This window comes from Cyrtonyx montezumae, unplaced genomic scaffold (genome assembly GCF_038088225.1).
Source record: "Cyrtonyx montezumae isolate F1298 unplaced genomic scaffold, pur_monq_1.0 scaffold_8, whole genome shotgun sequence".
NCBI lineage: Eukaryota > Metazoa > Chordata > Aves > Galliformes > Odontophoridae > Cyrtonyx > Cyrtonyx montezumae.
The window spans coordinates 65871971-65890820 of record NW_027072089.1 but is presented as its reverse complement, the minus strand read 5'-3'; the positions used below and the strand labels follow the sequence as shown (position 1 = coordinate 65890820).

At 38.3% G+C, this 18850-nt stretch overlaps 1 protein-coding gene across 1 annotated transcript in view; it reads left to right on the top strand.

Moving 5' to 3' along the window:
- The first annotated feature begins 4915 nt into the window (after positions 1-4915).
- Positions 4916-18850, top strand: part of ABCA13 (ATP binding cassette subfamily A member 13) — a 162663-nt gene continuing 148728 nt past the window's right edge. Inside the window, exons 1-4 of the mRNA XM_065753646.1 lie at positions 4916-4984; positions 8629-8722; positions 9297-9420; positions 18233-18384. Coding sequence (XP_065609718.1) covers positions 4916-4984; positions 8629-8722; positions 9297-9420; positions 18233-18384 — 439 coding nt within the window. The remainder of the gene's footprint in view (positions 4985-8628; positions 8723-9296; positions 9421-18232; positions 18385-18850) is intronic.

Below are 18850 nucleotides of genomic sequence, written 5' to 3'. Positions count from 1 at the left end.
GTTGGATGCAGAATGTGAATCAGGATTAATACCTTATTTTTAAAGGAGAGAGAACATGTAATGAGTGTTTGATGCTGCAGCATCTCTTGGAATATCAACGAAGTCTGCAACCCACTTTTGCTGTCTAGTCAGCATATACTTAACAATACACTACAGACACAGTTTACTCTGGAGATCAGAGTGGAAGAAAGCAAAGGAGGAAGGCAGATGTGACTAGGATGTGAGTATGAGAAAATGGTTTTTCTACCAAAGGTCTGTTTCTTGATTCCTGGGGTTCTGGCCTAATGAAGATAGGTTAAAAGAGATCTGTTGCAAATTTGAAAGAGACTGAGAAAGAGAAGTAACTTGGTGAATTTGATAAAGTTGAATTCACTTGAAGAAGTTAATTTTTAAGTTTTGCATCTTGATGTACTTCATAGGAAGTTTTTCTTTGGTAGAAGTTACGAGAAATCCTGAAGGGAAGTGTGGTGGAATGACCTATTGCCAAAAATGCTTACAGTATAAAAGCTTTTATCCCTTTAAAACAAGACAATTCTTATCAGAGGGTATTTTTGGTATTTTCTGAAAATATAATTACACACATTTAGTACATAATATCTTCTTAAAGATTCTTCCTGTGTTCTTTCAAGGGATTTTCAGTGTGTTGTGTAACAGAGATGGATTTCCATCTCAAGTTCTCCTGGATCTGAGAATGTTCCAAAATAAAATGCATGCAATTGGAGATGTGTTTCATTTCCACTGTCAAGCTGAGGGGAAGAAACCAAAGAGAGAGCATGTGGACGTGCCCATCAGCACTCCCTTCCCGGTGCAGGGAGCAGCTAAGTTTGGGATTTGACCTGTGTGCAATCTGTGGCTGCAGGAAAGCATGGTGGTGATAATATTGCAGCTGTTTTATGTAAGATATTAGGATCTGTTTTTGCAGAAAGTTATTCGGTCTTTAAATTGGAGTCACTTAAATACATGGTTTGTTTTTCTAAAATGATTACCACTTTGTATTTTACTCCAGAGTATGAAATAAATTACAGATAAAAAGAAGTCCTCTGCCTGTGGTACAACAGAAAGAAAACAGGTCACTGAGTGAAACAGCACTAAATGTGAAACTGCCACATAAAAGCAGAAGTAATGCTGACAGGGGCAATGCTTCTGCGCAGGCTACAGGAAAATGCTGCAGTGGGAAAAGCAGACAAAGCCTGTTTCACATGACACAGAGACCTGATTCTGAATGCTTCTTGTCAGCTTGTAACTTCGAGAAAATTTCCTGCAGTTTACCATCAGTCAGTCCCATTACAAGAACGCAATTCCTAGAGCTGCCCAGAAGTGCAGCCCCACCAGTGGCCTACTTGCCCAGTTTAGACTGCTGTCCTTCTTTCACATCACATAGCTCCATTTTAATCCAACCAATTACTGGTCCCTTCCCGCAACCAACGTTTTATGTCGTCTCCTAACCGCCCACGGAAGCGTCTCCCAGCAAGATGAATTGACTTGTCTTGAATTGATGTCATTCTGCTTTGTCTGTGGCAAAGGACTGTGCTGTGTCAATACTTACAAGCAGTGCTCCTCACCAGTTCAAAGGGAAGCCTTGTGATCACACAGCAAGCACTATGAGACGAGCTGTGGGTAGTGGTAGGAAAACAAGCCGGTCTGTCTGATTCCCAGCCATGCTGTCACACAACAATACTGCATTCCTGTCTACCAAACAGTATGCATAGCTCCTGGCCTGTAATATACTTAACATATAAAACTAAGTTTCTTTGAATGTGTTTGCCAACTGAGCTGTAATTAGCATACACTAAAGCTGTAGGCCAGACATGGAGTATTGGTAGTACCAAAAATTAATCAGCTTTTAAGCCAAAGCTGGATGCTGGCGCAGGGTTTGCTGCCTTTTCTGCCCCCATGGTTCCAGATAGCCTGTGCACTCAAATGTCCATTTCAGCACTGTGACAGCCTGCTCACTCTGAGCAGAAATCAAAGAGCATGTGTTGCTCTATTTTGTCCTGCCCTGTCCACTTGATTCTGAACATACATACACTTCCTATTCCAGAAAGAATGAGTGGAGCACATAATGAAATGTATTACCTTCTAATTTGCACTGCAATGTTCAAGACATTGCTGTTGTACATGTAACTCCTAAACAAACATGCTGTTTAGGGCTAGCACCTATACAGGTTACTGCCTGGCACTGGGCTGATGAAACATAGAGAACTCAAGAACATTCAGGTTGGCAGCAAAACAGCTGATGCATTTTTCAAAACTAATCTGCTTATCCTGCATGTCTGCTTAATTTTTAATATTGTCATTTCTTTTGTGCCAAGTGTTTGTCAGGAAGGGCTGATCTCATATTTCTCATCTTTCTAGAACATGGCAAATGATACAATGAAGCCTGTTTTAGAAGTAATTTCCCAGAATGCCACCAAAGGGATTGTTCATGGATGAATGTTTATGAGGTTATCTTTGGCTTTCATCTGCTTTGTTCTAGAAAAAGAAGTGTGCTACTAGACAACACCTTACAGGCAGGAATGAATTTCTTTAGGAAGGGATGATGATACCGGAGGGTGAATGAAACTAACATTGAGAAAGAACTTATTTACTGTGAGGGTTTCAGAGCACTGGACCAGGCTGCCCAGAGATTGTGGAGTCATTTTCTCCAGAGATACTCTAAACCTGCCTGGATGCTTTCTTGCACTACCCACTGTAGGGAAACCTGCTTTAGCAGGGGTGTGGACTAGATGGTCTCTAGAGGTCCCCTCCAACCCCTATCATCCTGTGACTGTGATCTCCCTGGTGAACGTTCTTTATCATTGGCTTTCTTATATAGTAAAATGAAGAGTTGGTAACTAATTAGTGCTGACAATTAATTGTATACAAACCGGTTGTTTCCTATATTCACGAAGAGCTGTTTAGCATTACAAATCAGAATGCAATGTTTATGAGTATGTAATTATATACAGCATATCAAATTATGTACATCATACGGTCAGATGAGCAGAGATTTTGCAGAATTACTTGTTCAGAATAATTTGGCAGATGGTTTGCATACTGTGGGAACTGTATCAGTTACTTTGATAAAAACTGCTTGAAATTCATTATACTCACTGATTAGTTTATCATCTCCTACAAATCACTCGATACAGATTCCGGCCTCCAGCCTTCCAAAATTGCTGCATGAGCCCCTACACATATTCACAGCATTCAACTATATACAAATAAATGTGTAAAAATGCATGCTTGGACTATACACAGAATTTTCACCTCAGCTCTCCTGGATTTTCGTCTTTGCTCCTGGGGAGCAAGGTTACTGTGCATACTCTGAATTAGGGGGATTTTTACATTGCTTGACTAGAATGAAAGCCATCCTATAGGCAAGGGGCAGTTATAAAGTGGAGCTCCTCTGTGTGGTACCTTCTTCCTTCTGGGCTGTCCACTCAGGTGCTCTCTGCCTCTGTGAGGCGTAACATGAGGAGGGCTCCAGAATGGGAGAGGTGGGGGCACATCAGGAGTCCTGAGGACATCTACATTTCTATTTAAATTTAAGTGATTACTTCACTAAGCAGTAATTCTTCAGCCTCAGAGAAAAGGAAAGAAAAACACACCTTATTTGAGGAATAAGTGCTCAGTTAGTCCTGTTATTCCATTACTGCACCTGTGATTTCTGATTTCAGGAAGAGAATTTTTACCAGTATCTAATACTTGTGACAACTATAAAATATGTATTTTCTTAATTGCACTACTCCTTGAATCCAAAGAAAATTAAAAAATAAAAGAGCAATTTGCACCATTTCAAATGCAAAGATTTTATCAGGTTAATCAGTCAGTTTAACACAAAGCAGAGTAACTAAGCTTCGCAGATTGCTCTGGAGGACCAGAGCTGGGGAAGGAAAGCTGAGGCACTCTCCGTAAGACACCATCTGAGCATCACCCCAAGGAAAGTGGCAAAACTCAGTGGACCTACAGATGAATGGTTGCTTATCACAGAAATATCAGACTTCTTGATTTTTTTTTATTGCCTTCTTAGCTTAAAACTTGAGGAAGTCAGATTCCTCACTAAAGACTTCTATATTTAAAAGGTTTTTAAGTACTTGGGGATTTTACTCTTAAAAAAAAAACCCCAAAAACAGCCATGCATGTTAAGCTGGCTCTTTCATTCAATTGTAATACAATTTGCAGAAAGTGTAATGATCCAGTTTGTTCAGCGGTAACAAAAGATAAAGAATGCTTGTTCATGCATAGCACTGTCTTGGTGTGTATGTGTGATTCAGAATATAACATTTTAAAATAAGTTAATATTTAGTGAAAAAGGAAAAATAAATGTTAAACAACCACTGTAAGATAAAATTACATACACACATATATATTACATATACATTGTATATATATGATGATGCTGTGATGAGATCACCGCAGTGCTGGATGTGTCTTCATAAGGCTAAATAGCGTACTTACTTTCTTTTTTTCAAAAAGAAACTTATACTTTTTTTTCAAAAGGCTATGAATATGCATATGAAATGACATTAACACTACAGATGCAGGGTCACTCAACTCTGGTAAAAGACAAAGGCATTTAATATCTTGTCTGTTTTTTTTTCCTCTTATTTGCATTCATTTTTATGGCATAAAAATATAAACAAGTGCAGAATATATGCAGTGGAGTAAAGCACCCTGAAGGCATCAAACCCATCCCCTCACTGTTCAATGCACTGAGAAGCAAGAGGAAAGATGAGATTCCTCCATGAAAGCAAAACAAGAGGCAGAAACATAATCTCATCTGTTCGCAATAAGCAGGCAAATCTCTTGCACTTTTCCTCACTGCTGGAATCACTCAGCTACTGAACAATACGTTCAGACTGCTTGTTGAGATGATCCTTGGCTAGAAAGTCTTGAAGAAGCCACTCTCTAAGCAGATGAAGAAAAGAGGATAATGGGGCACGCACTACACCAATTCAAGGCTCTGTTTTGGAAGAACTGGCTCTGCCGTGTGAGGCAACCGGTGAGTTTTTGGAAATGATAGAATAAATTTAATATTTCAAACCTTACTTTGCTAGGAAGAGTGTATTCTGACTTTGCTGTTGGAAATAGTGTATCTATCAGTCTGTCTTGATTTTCCCTTCTCTCTGCACTCTGTTTAAGGACTGTCTGACTGCTAGTGGTTCTTGTTTTGCCTTTTGTCTCCTTGTTGAAAATATACATATAGAACAGTAGTATGATTTAATTCTAAAATGGCTGAAGTTCAGTAATGCTTCACAGTTTGAAACTGTGATAGGAAATCTCATAAATGTTTTTGAAGAGCCACAGATTACATTTTAATTATTGTTAGATACTACCAGTGCATGTAGAAGTAACAAGGATTAAAATCAATTTCCTTCACATTAGAAGTAATCGTTGGTGATACCAATGATCAGTGTGGTGTGCATATAATTAGGATCCAACATTTTAATTATTTTAAAATCAAAAGGAGAGTATTTTATCAAGTGAAATAACATTATGGAACAAAAAAATTGTCACTACAATTAATATTTTCTCATTGATTTTCCTTGTCTGTGTCAATCTAGGTGATGCAGTGAGGCATGATGGCTACTTCAGATTTAATTACTTCAATTAAATAAAGATACAACTTTTCATTTCAGAAATATTTTACTTAATAAATTTGTGATTTAGAGAGAGAATTGCATTTTCATATGATTTCAGGTGATATATTTTAAAAATATTATTGATATATTTTTGGAAAGGATGCTGTTGGTTATATTCTTCATCATTCCCAAACAGTTCTTAATGCTCCTGGTTCCTCATATTTTAACCCGTGTGTCTTAAATGGCTTAGTACCTCCTGCTCTTCTGCATGCTGATTTTCTTCTCATCTGCTCTGCCTAGTTTTCCCTCATGTATTTTTTGAAGGAAAAAATTCTTGTTAAGTTTTAAGTTTCCCTTACTGGCTTCTTTCCTGAACAGAGAACTTAGTGAGATGCAAAATTCCCCAAACCAGGAACTATAACGAATGACCCAAACCAAACTTATTTCTGCATCTCCAGAGCCAGGGATTGTCCCAGTACATTTTGGAAAACCTCCTTATATGCTCACTGTGCAAATAGTGATCCATGAATGTGCCCTATCTGCACTTAAGAGTATTTGAGGTGGTTTTAGCTTCTGAACTATGTACTTTGGAAGCTCAGAAGATACATACTACCAGCAACTGCATTATTATAACCATATTACATCTTCAGCCTAAGAAGGGCATGGAGCTGTTGGAGTAGGTCCAGAGGAGCATCACAAGGATGGCTAGAAGGTTAGAACACCTCTCCTAGGAAGAAAGAATTGGGGTTATTGTGGATAAGAGAAGGATCCAGGCAGACCTCATCACAGCATTTCAGTACCGAAAAGGGCCTAGACAAAAGCTGGAGTGGGACTCCTTATAAGGGACTGCAGCAACAGGACAAGGGACAACAGTTTTAAACAAAAAAAAAAAAAAAAAAAAAAAAGGAGATTTAGGTTAGAAGTTAGGAAGAAATTCTCTACTTGGACAGTAGTGAGGAACAGGAACATGTTGCCCAGAGAAGCTGTGGGTTCCCAAGGCCAGGTTGGATGGCACCCTGGGTAGCCTGAACTGGTAGATGGCAGCCCTACCTACAACAGGGGGTTAACTGAATACATCTTTAAGGTCCCTGCCAACTCAAACCACTCTATGATTCCACATAGCTGCTACAGCTTATAGAAAGATGAGTGAGAGCAAAGAACGATGACAAGAGGGGAGAAAAGACCAAAAACAAACAACCTCTACATTATATGCACAACATTATAAATACCTAAATACACCAAAAGTTCCTAGTCACATATACACAAGAGTCAAGGGCCCTAAGAGCACAGATAGGTCTTAATCAGCCTAAACAGCCTCCCCTGGGACCTCCACCCATTCACCCAGCACTGCCTTATTTAACTCAGTCTGGCCATTGTACCTGGTCATGGCCCTGTCTGGGTAGTACAGGGTAGTGACTGATTGTGGTTGCTCTTACTGGACTTGCCTTTGATCTGCGGGTTGAATTTCTGACTTCTCTCAGATCTGCCTCATCACCATTATATGATCTGAACTCCTGGTTGAAGCTGGCTGTAGTTGGGCTTGTGTTCATGTTCTGGGGACCTGTGGGATGGCTCTGTGTCCAGCAAAGTTTTGTCCTTCACTGAAAATGGAAAACCATATGAGAAGGCAACCAAAATGGTTGTTTGGTTACCTTCTACTTGGTTTTGAGTAGGTTTACCAGGCCTTTTTCACAGACATGACTATTTCTGGGTTTTTTTCTTATGTTACTTTTCCCAGCTGTCTTTCTAACGTACCTAACCTTAGGAACTGCTTTCTCAGTGGCATTTTAATCAACAACAAAGTTATGTTTTGAAGTAAAAATCCCCAGTTACTTTCAGATAAGCTAAAAACCTCTTTTATTATCTCCTATGGGAGATATTTAATGTGTCTTTTGCATTGTGTTCTTGTTACCAAGGTTAGTCTTCATCCTTCCCTGACTGTCTTACTAGCAGATCAAGAAGTCTATTCTCGCTTTCACTACCCTCATATCAGTGATTTCTTTTAGAAGTTTTGTCAAATATCAGTGGTTATTTGTTTTAATTTTTATTTTTTCAGCTGAAAACTGAGATACCTGTGGGGTTTTTGCTTGCTTTTCTTTTCTGTTGTAGCTCTCCCCAGAAGGATTCTATATCTTCTTCCTGGAGGTGCAAGCAGGTGCAGCGCATCTGGAGGTGGAAGCAGATGCTTTTTGGTCATATGAAACATACTTGATTTCTATACTTCCCACATTTCACAACCTTGGGTGTGTTTCCATTGTGGCCCTGGAAATGGGAAGGTGGTGAAACCTGAGGCTATGGCTAGTCTGAAGCCTACTAGCTAGGCCTCAGAGCATCTCATTGCCATGATGAGAATGGGTGAGGAAAGCAGCTTTTAGAGAGTAATGACTGCAGTTGAAAGTAAGGATGCAGTGGTTCAGTCGAGGAGCTTGAGGAGGGTGAGAGGATGTGCCAGTCACAGTTCCTACAAACGTGCGTGGGATTTTTTTCACAGTGCAGGTGATGGAGCACTGGCACAGGCTGCCTAGAGAGATTGTGGAGTCTCCTTATCTGGAGATGTTCAAGACCCGCCTGGACACCTACCTGTGCTACCTGGGCTAGGGAGCTGCTTTGGGGGGTTGGACTCAATAATATCTAAAGGTCCCTCCCAACCCTTACAATGGTGTGAATCTGTGATTTAGGACAGCAGGCAACAGGAGAGCATGAGGAACTTCAGCAAGATACAGTGCAACACTGAGTTCTGAAGAGGATCAGCTGTAGGAAAACTGTAATTGTGCTGTGTCAGGCTTATTTTATATTGATCTGAGGGTATTACATAAGAACATTATCAGAAGAGCTGAAAACTGCATTTGTACTCTGAAAGCAGTGTATTTGGTAGAGTTATAAGAATTTTGAAATAAACTTTAAATTGCTTTTGTTTCTAATTATTTTATTTTGCTGTAAGCACTTGTAGAAGGAATTTTTTTTGTATTAAAATACATTCAACCTTAAGTGATTTGTTACCAAATTCTTTTTTTTTTTTTTTTTTTTTTCTTGTAGCACTGAATGTTTTCATTTCCTTTTTCAGGTCTTGTCTCTCTCTGAAATACTCTGGCCATGCATGCTCTTCCTGATTTTGGCTGCAATCCGCTTCCAAGAGCCTCCAAAATACAAAGAAAACTGTATGTTTTGTTTCACTTGTGCTCTTTTTTTCCTCTGGACTCTCCTTTAACAAGCATTTAGGAAATTTTAAAGATAAATCATCGGGGTTACTTGCATATAGTGGAGTAAATGGAGAGAAGTCTAGGGTATGATTCAGTCTTGTCCAGCTGTGACTCTAAGCAACTCATGTTTAGACAGGGAAAAAAATAGATTTTACAGTACCATTTGTCACACTAGTTTTACATATTTACACCTAAATTTGATATAACGATTGCCATACGAAGGTTATGTTGAGGAAAACAGAATGATCTTTCAATATTTTTAATTTTAGCTCTTTTAAATTGAGAAATGAAGTTAAATTGGAACCCTATAGCTGTCCCTTAAGTTGCAAAATAAAAAAACATCATTTTGAAGCTTACATTCTCAGAGAATATGAAAAAGCTTCATTTTAGACGATCTTGAATGTAAATTCAGATATAACAATGCAGGTTCCTTCATCTCATGAAAACCTTGAAGAAAAGAGGAAATAGTATTTAATGAGAACTCATGTATTCTGATCTAGCTTGTTTTAATTCTGTTGCTGTTTGATTTTAGGTTATTTAGAAGCTAGGGATTTGCCAAGCCGGGGCCTGTATCCTTTCATGCAGACTCTTTTCTGTAATGTTGGCTCAAGATGCAGGAATACTAGTTACTCAACACAGAAATACAGCCGCTTACGGTAAGATGTACAAGTGCTGTTAAGTGTCACAGTTTGTCTTTTTTTGACAGCAAATGTTTTTGTCTTGTAGATAGGAAGAACAGAAGTTTTGTATCCACATTAAGTTTTTTTTTTAATATAATTATGAATGCAGAAGACAAAAGACTTTCTTATATGTCTCTTTCTAGTTTGCATTGCCCTTCATGGACATTCCATGCTGTTGTCAGTCGCTAAAAGCTGTTTTAGGGAAAGTTGGGAAAATTTTGTGATTTTCTTGCACCTCTTGCAACTGCTGCATGTGAGACCACACTTCTATGCTTCACTGAAACTATTGTTCAGCAAAGATGAGTCTGGCAAACCAAAAATATACCATATATGGTGGGAAGTGTAAACATAGAAAAGCACAACAAAGATAGCTCTTAAGATCTACAGAGAGCCAAAAAGGAGCAGCAGGACTTCTGTTAATAAGAGAATGTGAACAATTAGACTGTAGGAAGGCTTTGTCACAGGATCCCAGCATCCAGAAAAAGGTGAACCTAAATTTGAACTTTTTTTAAGAAATGTGGTATTTCCATAGCTTCAAAATGTTGAAAAATATCTGAAATGCAAAACACTTGCATAAATAGACACCATCTGTGGCTGAAGAGTATGGTCACAAACAACCTTTCAAAAACATTAAGACCAATTAAAGTGAGCTAAACTAAATATGCTTGTATATATTTATGTTTATACTCAGAAAATGGAGAATATCTACCAAAAAAAAAAATCTGATGGGCTTGACTTAGCTGATCAACTATGAAGTTTTATGGTTTGTTATTGTAGAAATTTACAGATGAATTCAGCTTGCAGCAAGTCAGAAAGTTTCTGATTGCAGTAACTGACCATAATACTTGGTTTGATTCACCTATTCTAGGTATTTTTTATATGTAGAGAGGTATTGATTGATCTTAAGACCATGCAAAATAAATCTTTTACAAAGAAGGTATTTGTACTTAAAAAGCAGTATTTATTACTAGAATTGAAATGGTAAAAATTTAAGCCAGGAATCTTTATTAAAACAGATATATTGTACAAAATATTTATATACGGAAGCAACTGTACTGTAGTAATGTTTGAAAATGAAAAAACCAATAATAATTGCATTTCTGAGATTGTTATACAACCACTTACCCCCTTTCCTTGGGTTTGTGCTCATCCTTCCCCTGCTCATAAGGTCAGTAGCTTCAGCCCAGTGGCAGTGGGGTTGTTATGGCAGGTTGTGATCTGGAGCCCTTTATCTGCAATAATGCGGTGTTGTTGGTATCTTCCTTTTCATGCTAGGGTGCATTTGAGATAATCTTTGTTTACTAACGTGTTTTTATACCTTCCTTGACTAGTCTGCAGCTTCATGTTACCGCTGAATTTATGTGATGCATCCATATGTATATGTTATCTTTAAAAGATCACAGAATTGTAGGGGTTGGAAGGGACCTCTAGAGATCATCTAGTCCAACATCCCTGCTGAAGCAGGCTCCCTAGAACACAGGCAGGCATCCAGGCATGTCTTGATGTTAGATACATGTTGGTTTTCTTTCCTGATATTGTCATGAAATTAGCTTTGTCCAGCAATTGTTCTGCACTTGGACTGCTACTGAGTTGCATACTGTCATGGGCTTTCCAAAGCCAGCATGTGCCTGATCTTTTACCAACCCATACCACTCCAGCACCATGAATCCTAAGTGCCCCCTTTCTGAGGCCTCTGGAAAGGCCTCTGGACTGAGATCATGTTGACCTGTGCTGCTTTCCTATGTTAGTCATAAATATCTTAGTCTGCTTTGGATGATCATGTTTTACTCCTTGTAAAACTATAGTAGTATTGTCCAGAAAAAAAATCACAACTGCAGGCCCATTTCAGGTTTAGACAAAGAGAAGGTAACAAGCCTCTATGCTGTGGTCTTGCAGACTGTGCAAAGTTTGTTAATTGCAGTAGTTGTATTATATTATTGGGCTGTGGTGTTTTAATAGCTCTTAGGAATTTTTTTTTTAAAGACTAAATGGATAGTTTTTATTTACATCGCCGCTCCAGTTGCTATTTTAAGTGTGTCAAGCCCCTAGGAGTAATGAATTATATTGACTGCCTTGCATGATTATTTACACTACTTTGACTGAACTGCCCAAATTATATTTCAGCTCTGAAGAAAAACAGGGAGAAATTTCCTGGAGGCAGTCTTAGACCTACTTAAGAATGATGGAAATAATTCAGTTGCTTTTTTTTTAATTGAAAAATAAAATACATTTGTGTATGTATATTTGTATCCTCAGAAAACTACACTGAATATCATAACCTATGTTGGGAAAAGGGTAAAAGGTAACATAAGGTTCATCCTGAGGTCAGTCTATTCCAGTAGGTCCATCAGCATAAATTAAATCAGCCTAAATGTTGCTCTGGCTTATGCTGGCTGCCAGCAGCCTTAGGAATCCTGGTTGTCAGCTTGATCGGCCGAATACAACTGAACTCTACAATGTCCCTGTGTTGACTAGAGAGAAGGGGTGGTGTAGGAATACCAGTATTAAATATCTTCCCTTTGAGGATTTATGTCAAACCATAGCTGGTTCTTTGTAGCCCCTTTCAGGGATGCTTTTCGTGAACAATGTTGTATTTATTAAAGGTAAATCAAAGACTGTACAGTTTTCATGGACATGTGATGTTTCTTTTCACAATACATATCACTTTGTTGCTTACAGTTTAAAATACAGCTGTTGTTTGGAGGAAAAAAAAATAATAATCCTGTGGCTTCTCTTAGAACTTCCATTATGAGAACCATAAACCATCCAAATAGCTGTCCAGGACAGCAGGCTCCATCAACAGACTTCTGGTGAGCAGATGAGTCAGGTGAAGACTATGATTAACTCAGTAACTTTTCAGCAATATCAGCCCCCTTTGTCGTGGTTTTGGCTGGGATAGAGTTGGTTTTCTTCATGGAGGTTCATATGATGACATGTTCCATTTTTATTTTTTTTAATATTGGAAATAGTGGTGACAATGCATGTTGTTTTCAGTTATTGCAAAGTCTGTTTCTTTTGCAGCCCTGCCAGTTTGGAAGCTGGAGGGGCACAGAAATTGGGGAGGAACACAGCCAGGACAGCTGACCCAAACTGGCCAAAGGCTTTGTTCCCTACTCCTTTTTTCAGCCACTACGAAAGCTTCAGGCTTGCAGCAATTTGATGTGATTTCCTAGTCTATCAAACATAGTGGTGTCTCAGACCTCCTTAGCATTCTGAATATATGTAGGAACTCCCAAAGCAAAGGACATTTTTTCCATTGTCTTTTCCAATTTTTCCACAGTCCTACCGATCTTACTGGTGCAGAGTGAAAGGAAGAACGTGTAAATCATGTCATAACCATCCAGCACAGTATCCTCCTGTAGCTTTACGCTCCCATGGAAAAATGAGTATGCATGTGCATATAGACATAATATATTTTGATGTTTTTAATTCCATTGCCAATCTTGCAGAATGGGTTGCAAGGTCAAATCCCAACTTAGCTGCCTAGATCTATGTTTGTTAGACTTTTCAATGCCCCCCCAAAAATTAAGCTTAGATTTTATTGTACTTGGAATACTAAAGATGACAAAAACAAGACTCAGAAGTGTTACTTCTTAGAAAGTTGATTTATTTCTCTTTATTTAGATTCACACAATTGCAGAGTTATAGGGGTTGGAAGGAACCTCTGAAGATTATCAATTCCAATCCCCCTTGCATATAGTGTTTACACAGATGTAGTAGATAGTATCAGCATCAAGACCTGTTAACTTCCCAATGAAGTATTTGTTAGACCTGCAAAAATTTGAAACTGAGCTATCACCTTATACCTCTGTGTGCTGAGACCACATTTTGCTTCTATCACATCATGGACTTTTTCTGGACAATACACATGAGAAAGGAAGGGAGGTTGCATGGGGAGTGCATGGAATCATGCATCAAATCGAAGAGAAAAGTGGGAGACTTGCAAGAAGTTAATAGCCAGCTCTGCGTTTTATTTATGCTAAAATACACACATAGTGTGCAATGTCAAGCCTATGGTCAAAATCATGTGGAAAGCTATTTTCTGTTTCCCATGTGCTGCTTTGGACAGAGTGGTGCAGGATGCTGGGATGTCGGTCAGTGATAGCTGAAAGCTGGAACAAGTATAGATGTCATCTCTGCTATGCCAGGGCCTTATGTGGGTTGGAGCCCTGGGCCAATCTCTGTCTCAATCTTCCTGGTGGTCTCCTCGGGCTCAAAGTGTATCTTTTGTTTTGAATTTTGACAGGACTACTAGGCTCATCCCACTGTGCTGTTGTTGTCAGTGGAGCCAGTTACCCAATTCAGTCTCTACTCGACAGCTGGGACCATGGGAGATGGCCCCCTGTCAGCAAGGGAACTGCCTATGCTGGTGTCACATTGGCTCCTGGCTCAGCCTTTTATTTTTGCTCAGCCGTTCACGTTTCTGCTTTCCTTGTGATCAAGTTTATTGATACTTGGGCTTCTGCATTTCTATAACAGCGGTGAATCAGAAGAGCTCCTCCTTGTAAATTAAAGACTTGGAGAGGAAAGGAGTTATAAAGATTTTCCATTCCATTGATAATCCAGAACAGTACTTTTTAGTTTTGTTATATTTTTGTGGTATGTTGCATTTTGGAAGGGCTGTAACGGTGTGCAGTGTGAGAAAAATCCCATTTTCCTGTGACAGGCAGTAAGCTGTTGTCCAGTGTGCATACTGGTACTGACAGCAATGTCTTCCCTCTAGGCTGTCCTAAGACCATGAAAAATGATTCAGTACAGCTGAAGCTTTGGTATTTTGGAGAGATTTTTTTAATACAGGGGCAGCAATCAGGTAGAGAAAAGAGTTTGCTGAGGAAAAAGTAACTGAGCTAAATGGCATTGCAAGTCACAGCTGAGATCTCAGATGAGCTCTGAAATGTTCTTTTTGTCATTCTGAGTAACTGGGTCATTTCGACAGAATTAGTGTTTCTTTGCCGTGCCTTTAGGACATGCCAGTTGCTTTTATATGCACAAAGAGATGCGAAGGCTTTTCTCAGTTTCATCAGGGGCAGAAATGTATATTTATATATAGTTTGTTTTTTGTCTTCAAGCAAGTATTTCTGAAAAGTCACAAGTCAGAGAAGAGTGGGGATGAAATGTATATCTTCTCCTAACTCCCCAGTTCTAATTATTCATGTCCTCTCCTACAGATTTCTGGCTTCCTTTGTCATTCCTTGTTTTGCTCTTCGTTGTTCTGAGCAACTGACTGTTAACTTGAGTGTAAAGAAAGTTGGTATTTTTCTTCCACCCCAGAGAACTTGTCTTATGTGCGTTGAGTTAAGAAACTAGGCGACTCTTGTAGCATCGCTATGAGAAAATAAATACGGTCCACCTAATACCATGTTAAAAATAAAATGCTTTAAAACTTAGCTCAGATATTCAGTGCATAAAACTACTGTGACATGTTTCACAAGACTGAATCTGATAACTATTACTATGCCTGTTGTCATTTCCCCTTCCAAAGACGTTTGAGCTCAACTCCAAGAAAGCTCAGCCAGAGGAATGGCTGTGAGAACAAGAGGGGGCAAAACCAGAAATTGTCCATCATTCCTCCCCTGGGAGTCCCCCGTTAAGTTAACAGCTCAGGATCTGTTTGTCTGGACAGCTGTTACTGTGGTTTCTGGGTGGGGATGACTTGTGAGAAGTTTGGATAACAGAGCTGATTAGCGTTCACGCAGTGCAGCCTGTTCTATCAGGTGTTCAGGTAGCTACAGTGTGTTAAATTAAAAGCTAAGGGTTTGCTGTTGTTTTAACTCTGCTTTTCATCAACTCAAGCTTTGAAGATCCAAGGTGCAACAGAGTAGAGTTGGAGGAGAGGGTTTTACCAATACTCCAGTCATTGTTATCAGTGCAACCTGGTCCTGACAGGAAGGTCAACAGAAATGACAGCCTGGATGTACACTCCCATTTAAGAAAGGTGCCATTTTTCCCAATGCAATGACTCTAAAATAGCAAGATTTGTACATGGGAATCCAAGGCTACATTAATCAACAGAAGTTATTTGTGATGCTGTCTCTGTGCTTCACTTTGAATACTCATTATTATTTTAATCGACTTTGTTTTGTGAATTAAGCTGCTAGTTTAAAGTTCTGAAGATATTTGAGGAAAAAAAAGTGGAAATTTCTGTGGAAACTGAGAGTATTGTTTGGTTATTTATTAATTTTAGTTTTCTGACTGACTTGTTTTAAATGATTTACTCATTCTGTCCAAGCACTGTACTCTCATTCGTTCTCAAAAAGCATACTGCTAGAACATTTTCAGTGTAGTTGAACACCATCTGTGTTTCTACCTCTCAGTAGATGCATTCACAATATTGGAATTTGTACTAGCTTTCAAAGGCAATAGCTGAAGTGCGGCTACTAGCCACTCTAAACATTGCCATATGAGTCACAGAAATCTGATTTTTAAAACTCTTTTCAAAAGAAAATAACGTGAGAAGTTGTTCTGTCTTTAATCCATAAAAATTTGAAGTTGGTGAAAGATTTTTATGAAATCCTCTTGGCTGGCAACTAAGTTGGGATCTAAATAAGCTGCTCAGAAACAATAAGGAACTTATTGGTAGTTCTAAGCTTAAATTTTCTCATCAACCCATAATCTAAAGTTGCAGAAAACTCTGAACAAATGGGTGTCTGAACAAATAAGGATCAGGGAGAGAGTGCAAGAGAGATTAGCTTTGTCATCTGCTTCTTATAATTGTGGTTGTATTTTAGCAGAACTTTTGAACATATCTGATCCAGTTACGTGCATTATTGTTTTTATTTTATGACTGACTTAGTATCTAACTTAATTGAGATGAAAACAGTAATATGGACTCAACAAAGGATCATAGATGAAATAAAAATTATTCTAGTTTAAATAGTTCTGAAAGTTCTTAATGTTTATTCTTAACTATCTCCTGATGGAGAATCAAATTATTTTCAATTTTTAAAAAGACATAAAGGCCGTGTATGTGTGAATGATCTCAAGTTATCTTATCTCTTGGATCTCTGTGTCCTTAGTAGTTTCATAGTTCTAGAAGAATCAAGAACTTGATGCTCCAGCAGTAGGCTGTGTATATTCTCTGTACAGTAATTCAGAGTTTAAAAATAACCCAAACTTTGTGATTTGGTCCATTGAGTCTCAACACTGAATTTCACTCTCTGTAAGCCCTTGAATGCAGCTTACGTGATGCTTAGGATTCTGCCATGAACTTCTTTCTTCATGTATTTTCTTTTCCACCCTAGCTGAAGTATCCTTAGGATTTCTGTGGCCCTGTATGAGTTGAGATAGCACCGCTGCTGAAATTTGTATAATGTGTCAAAAAATGGTGACTGGACAATTTTGCACCTAGAGAATTGATAATAATTGCAAAGAAGCAGTTTGTCTAACCAGGATGTGTTCCTTTTGGGGTGCTTCTTCATGAGACTTGCTGTAATGAAGTTCTGCTCAGTGAAGTTCATGGTGATATTTGTAGGAATCAACTGGAAGAAATAAGGCAGGGTAGACAGAACCAACTTAGTTTGTGAATCTCTCATTAGATCTGACTTTACCAATAGGTAGCAATTGTGCTGAAAATTAAATTCATGTGCAAGTCTGACAAGAAAGGAATGTAACTATTTATATATATATATATATTAGACTATTTAAGTGGTGCTTGTGCACCAGTTAGTTATTCTTCTAATGAATATTGTCAATGTTTTTGCTACAGGAATTCACCCTTATATCATTTGAACTTTCTCTAAGACAAATTAAACTGCATGGCAACATGTTAAAGATAATTTTTCCATTGCTTATGGTGCCTTGGGATAGTCTGATACTGTTCTGTAGAGACATGTAAAAGATTGCTCAACTTCTCATTTCACAGTAGAATGATTGTTCAAAAATGTGTGTTACTGAAAAGCCACTAGATGGTAGCATTGGACGGGTTTTAAGCTGTAAATTAAAATTGAGGGGAAAGCCAGTACCGACTACATTTTTGTAAGTATTTTTACTTCACATTTTTCTAAGTTGTTGCATGTATTCGTAAAAAAAAAAACAAAAACAAAACGACATGGTATCTCATGTACAAATGGCATAGGTTTTCTTAACAGACGCTTTCAGAATGTAAGTCAGCATAAGGAAAAATATTTAGCTGGTGATATGGTTCTTGTTATTTTTCATATAGGAAAGTACCTTGAGGAGCATGTCATTTGGAATCAGTGCACAGGTGCTAGTGTTGTTGCTTTTTTTGTTAACGTAATGAAATTGTTATCAAAGCTTTAGTTTGTTTGTTTTTTGCCTAGTAAACTAAAAGGGAACTGTCAACTTCTGTCAGGGCCTCGAAAGAGGTCTTATCCCCATTCTGTTTGGTAATGTCTTCCTTGTGCTGGACACTGGTTGCAGTGTGTTGGCTTAGATGCAATTGAGATGTGAACTTCAGGGTACAGGCTGTGAAAGAATCACCATTGTTTGGACTCTTGATGCACCAGGAATCAAATTTGAGTGCATTTGGAAATATTCAAGACTTCATTGGATGTGTCCATCTGCTGTCAGACTTGTAGTACTTGGGCAGGTGAGCTCCTTCAGCTCAGCAAATTTACAGTATCTGCTTTCTTGAGATTTTGACTCATTTGTGCAACTTGTACACTAATAAACTAAACAAAATAATAATAATAAGGTTAAAATGTGTAATAGCTCTAAAAACAAAGGCAAGCAAAACATTTAGAATACTGACATAAGGCAGCATTGTTCTCAATGACTTGCTTACAGGTTGTAATTACCTTTCTTGTCCTGTTATTTTTCTATGAAAAAGTACTTCAGGTGTTGAAAGAGGTTCAGAGAGCTTCACAGGACCTGACTTAGCCTTCATGAAAGAGATACAAGAACTTGCAAAGGGATTTGTTGAGACCACAGAGAAAACCATGGCTTTAGAAAAGCTATGGGAAGGAAGCTCAAAGTTCTCAGGTAAGCTGTTTTCTTTCTAATAATTAATTGCTTTGTCTATCAGGTAGTGATAACCATTAAACAAAGAAATACTTCTATCTTAAATAAAATGAGCAAATTCAGCTGATACAAAAAAAAAAAAAAAAGCCAGTTAAGTGATAATTATTACTGTGGCTGTTCTAAATTCTCAGCTTTCTGAAGCTATTCTTGTTTTACCTACTTGATTGTCAAGAAAATACTTTGTAGAGAAGGCTTAAAGGTAATGATTATTAACTGGAGTGTATGGTTACTTAGTCTAGCATGCATTCAAGAGTAACTGTCAAGATTCAGCACGAAAGATCTGTTGGTCTGGGTAGCAACCTAGCTTGTCTTCCCAGTTATTTCTGTTTTAGTAGAGAGCACAAGGATAGGAAACTCATTTTCTCGCATCTTGTGACCTTTATGTGATCAAATCAGTCTTGCGCTAAAGGAGTGAGACTAGAAACAC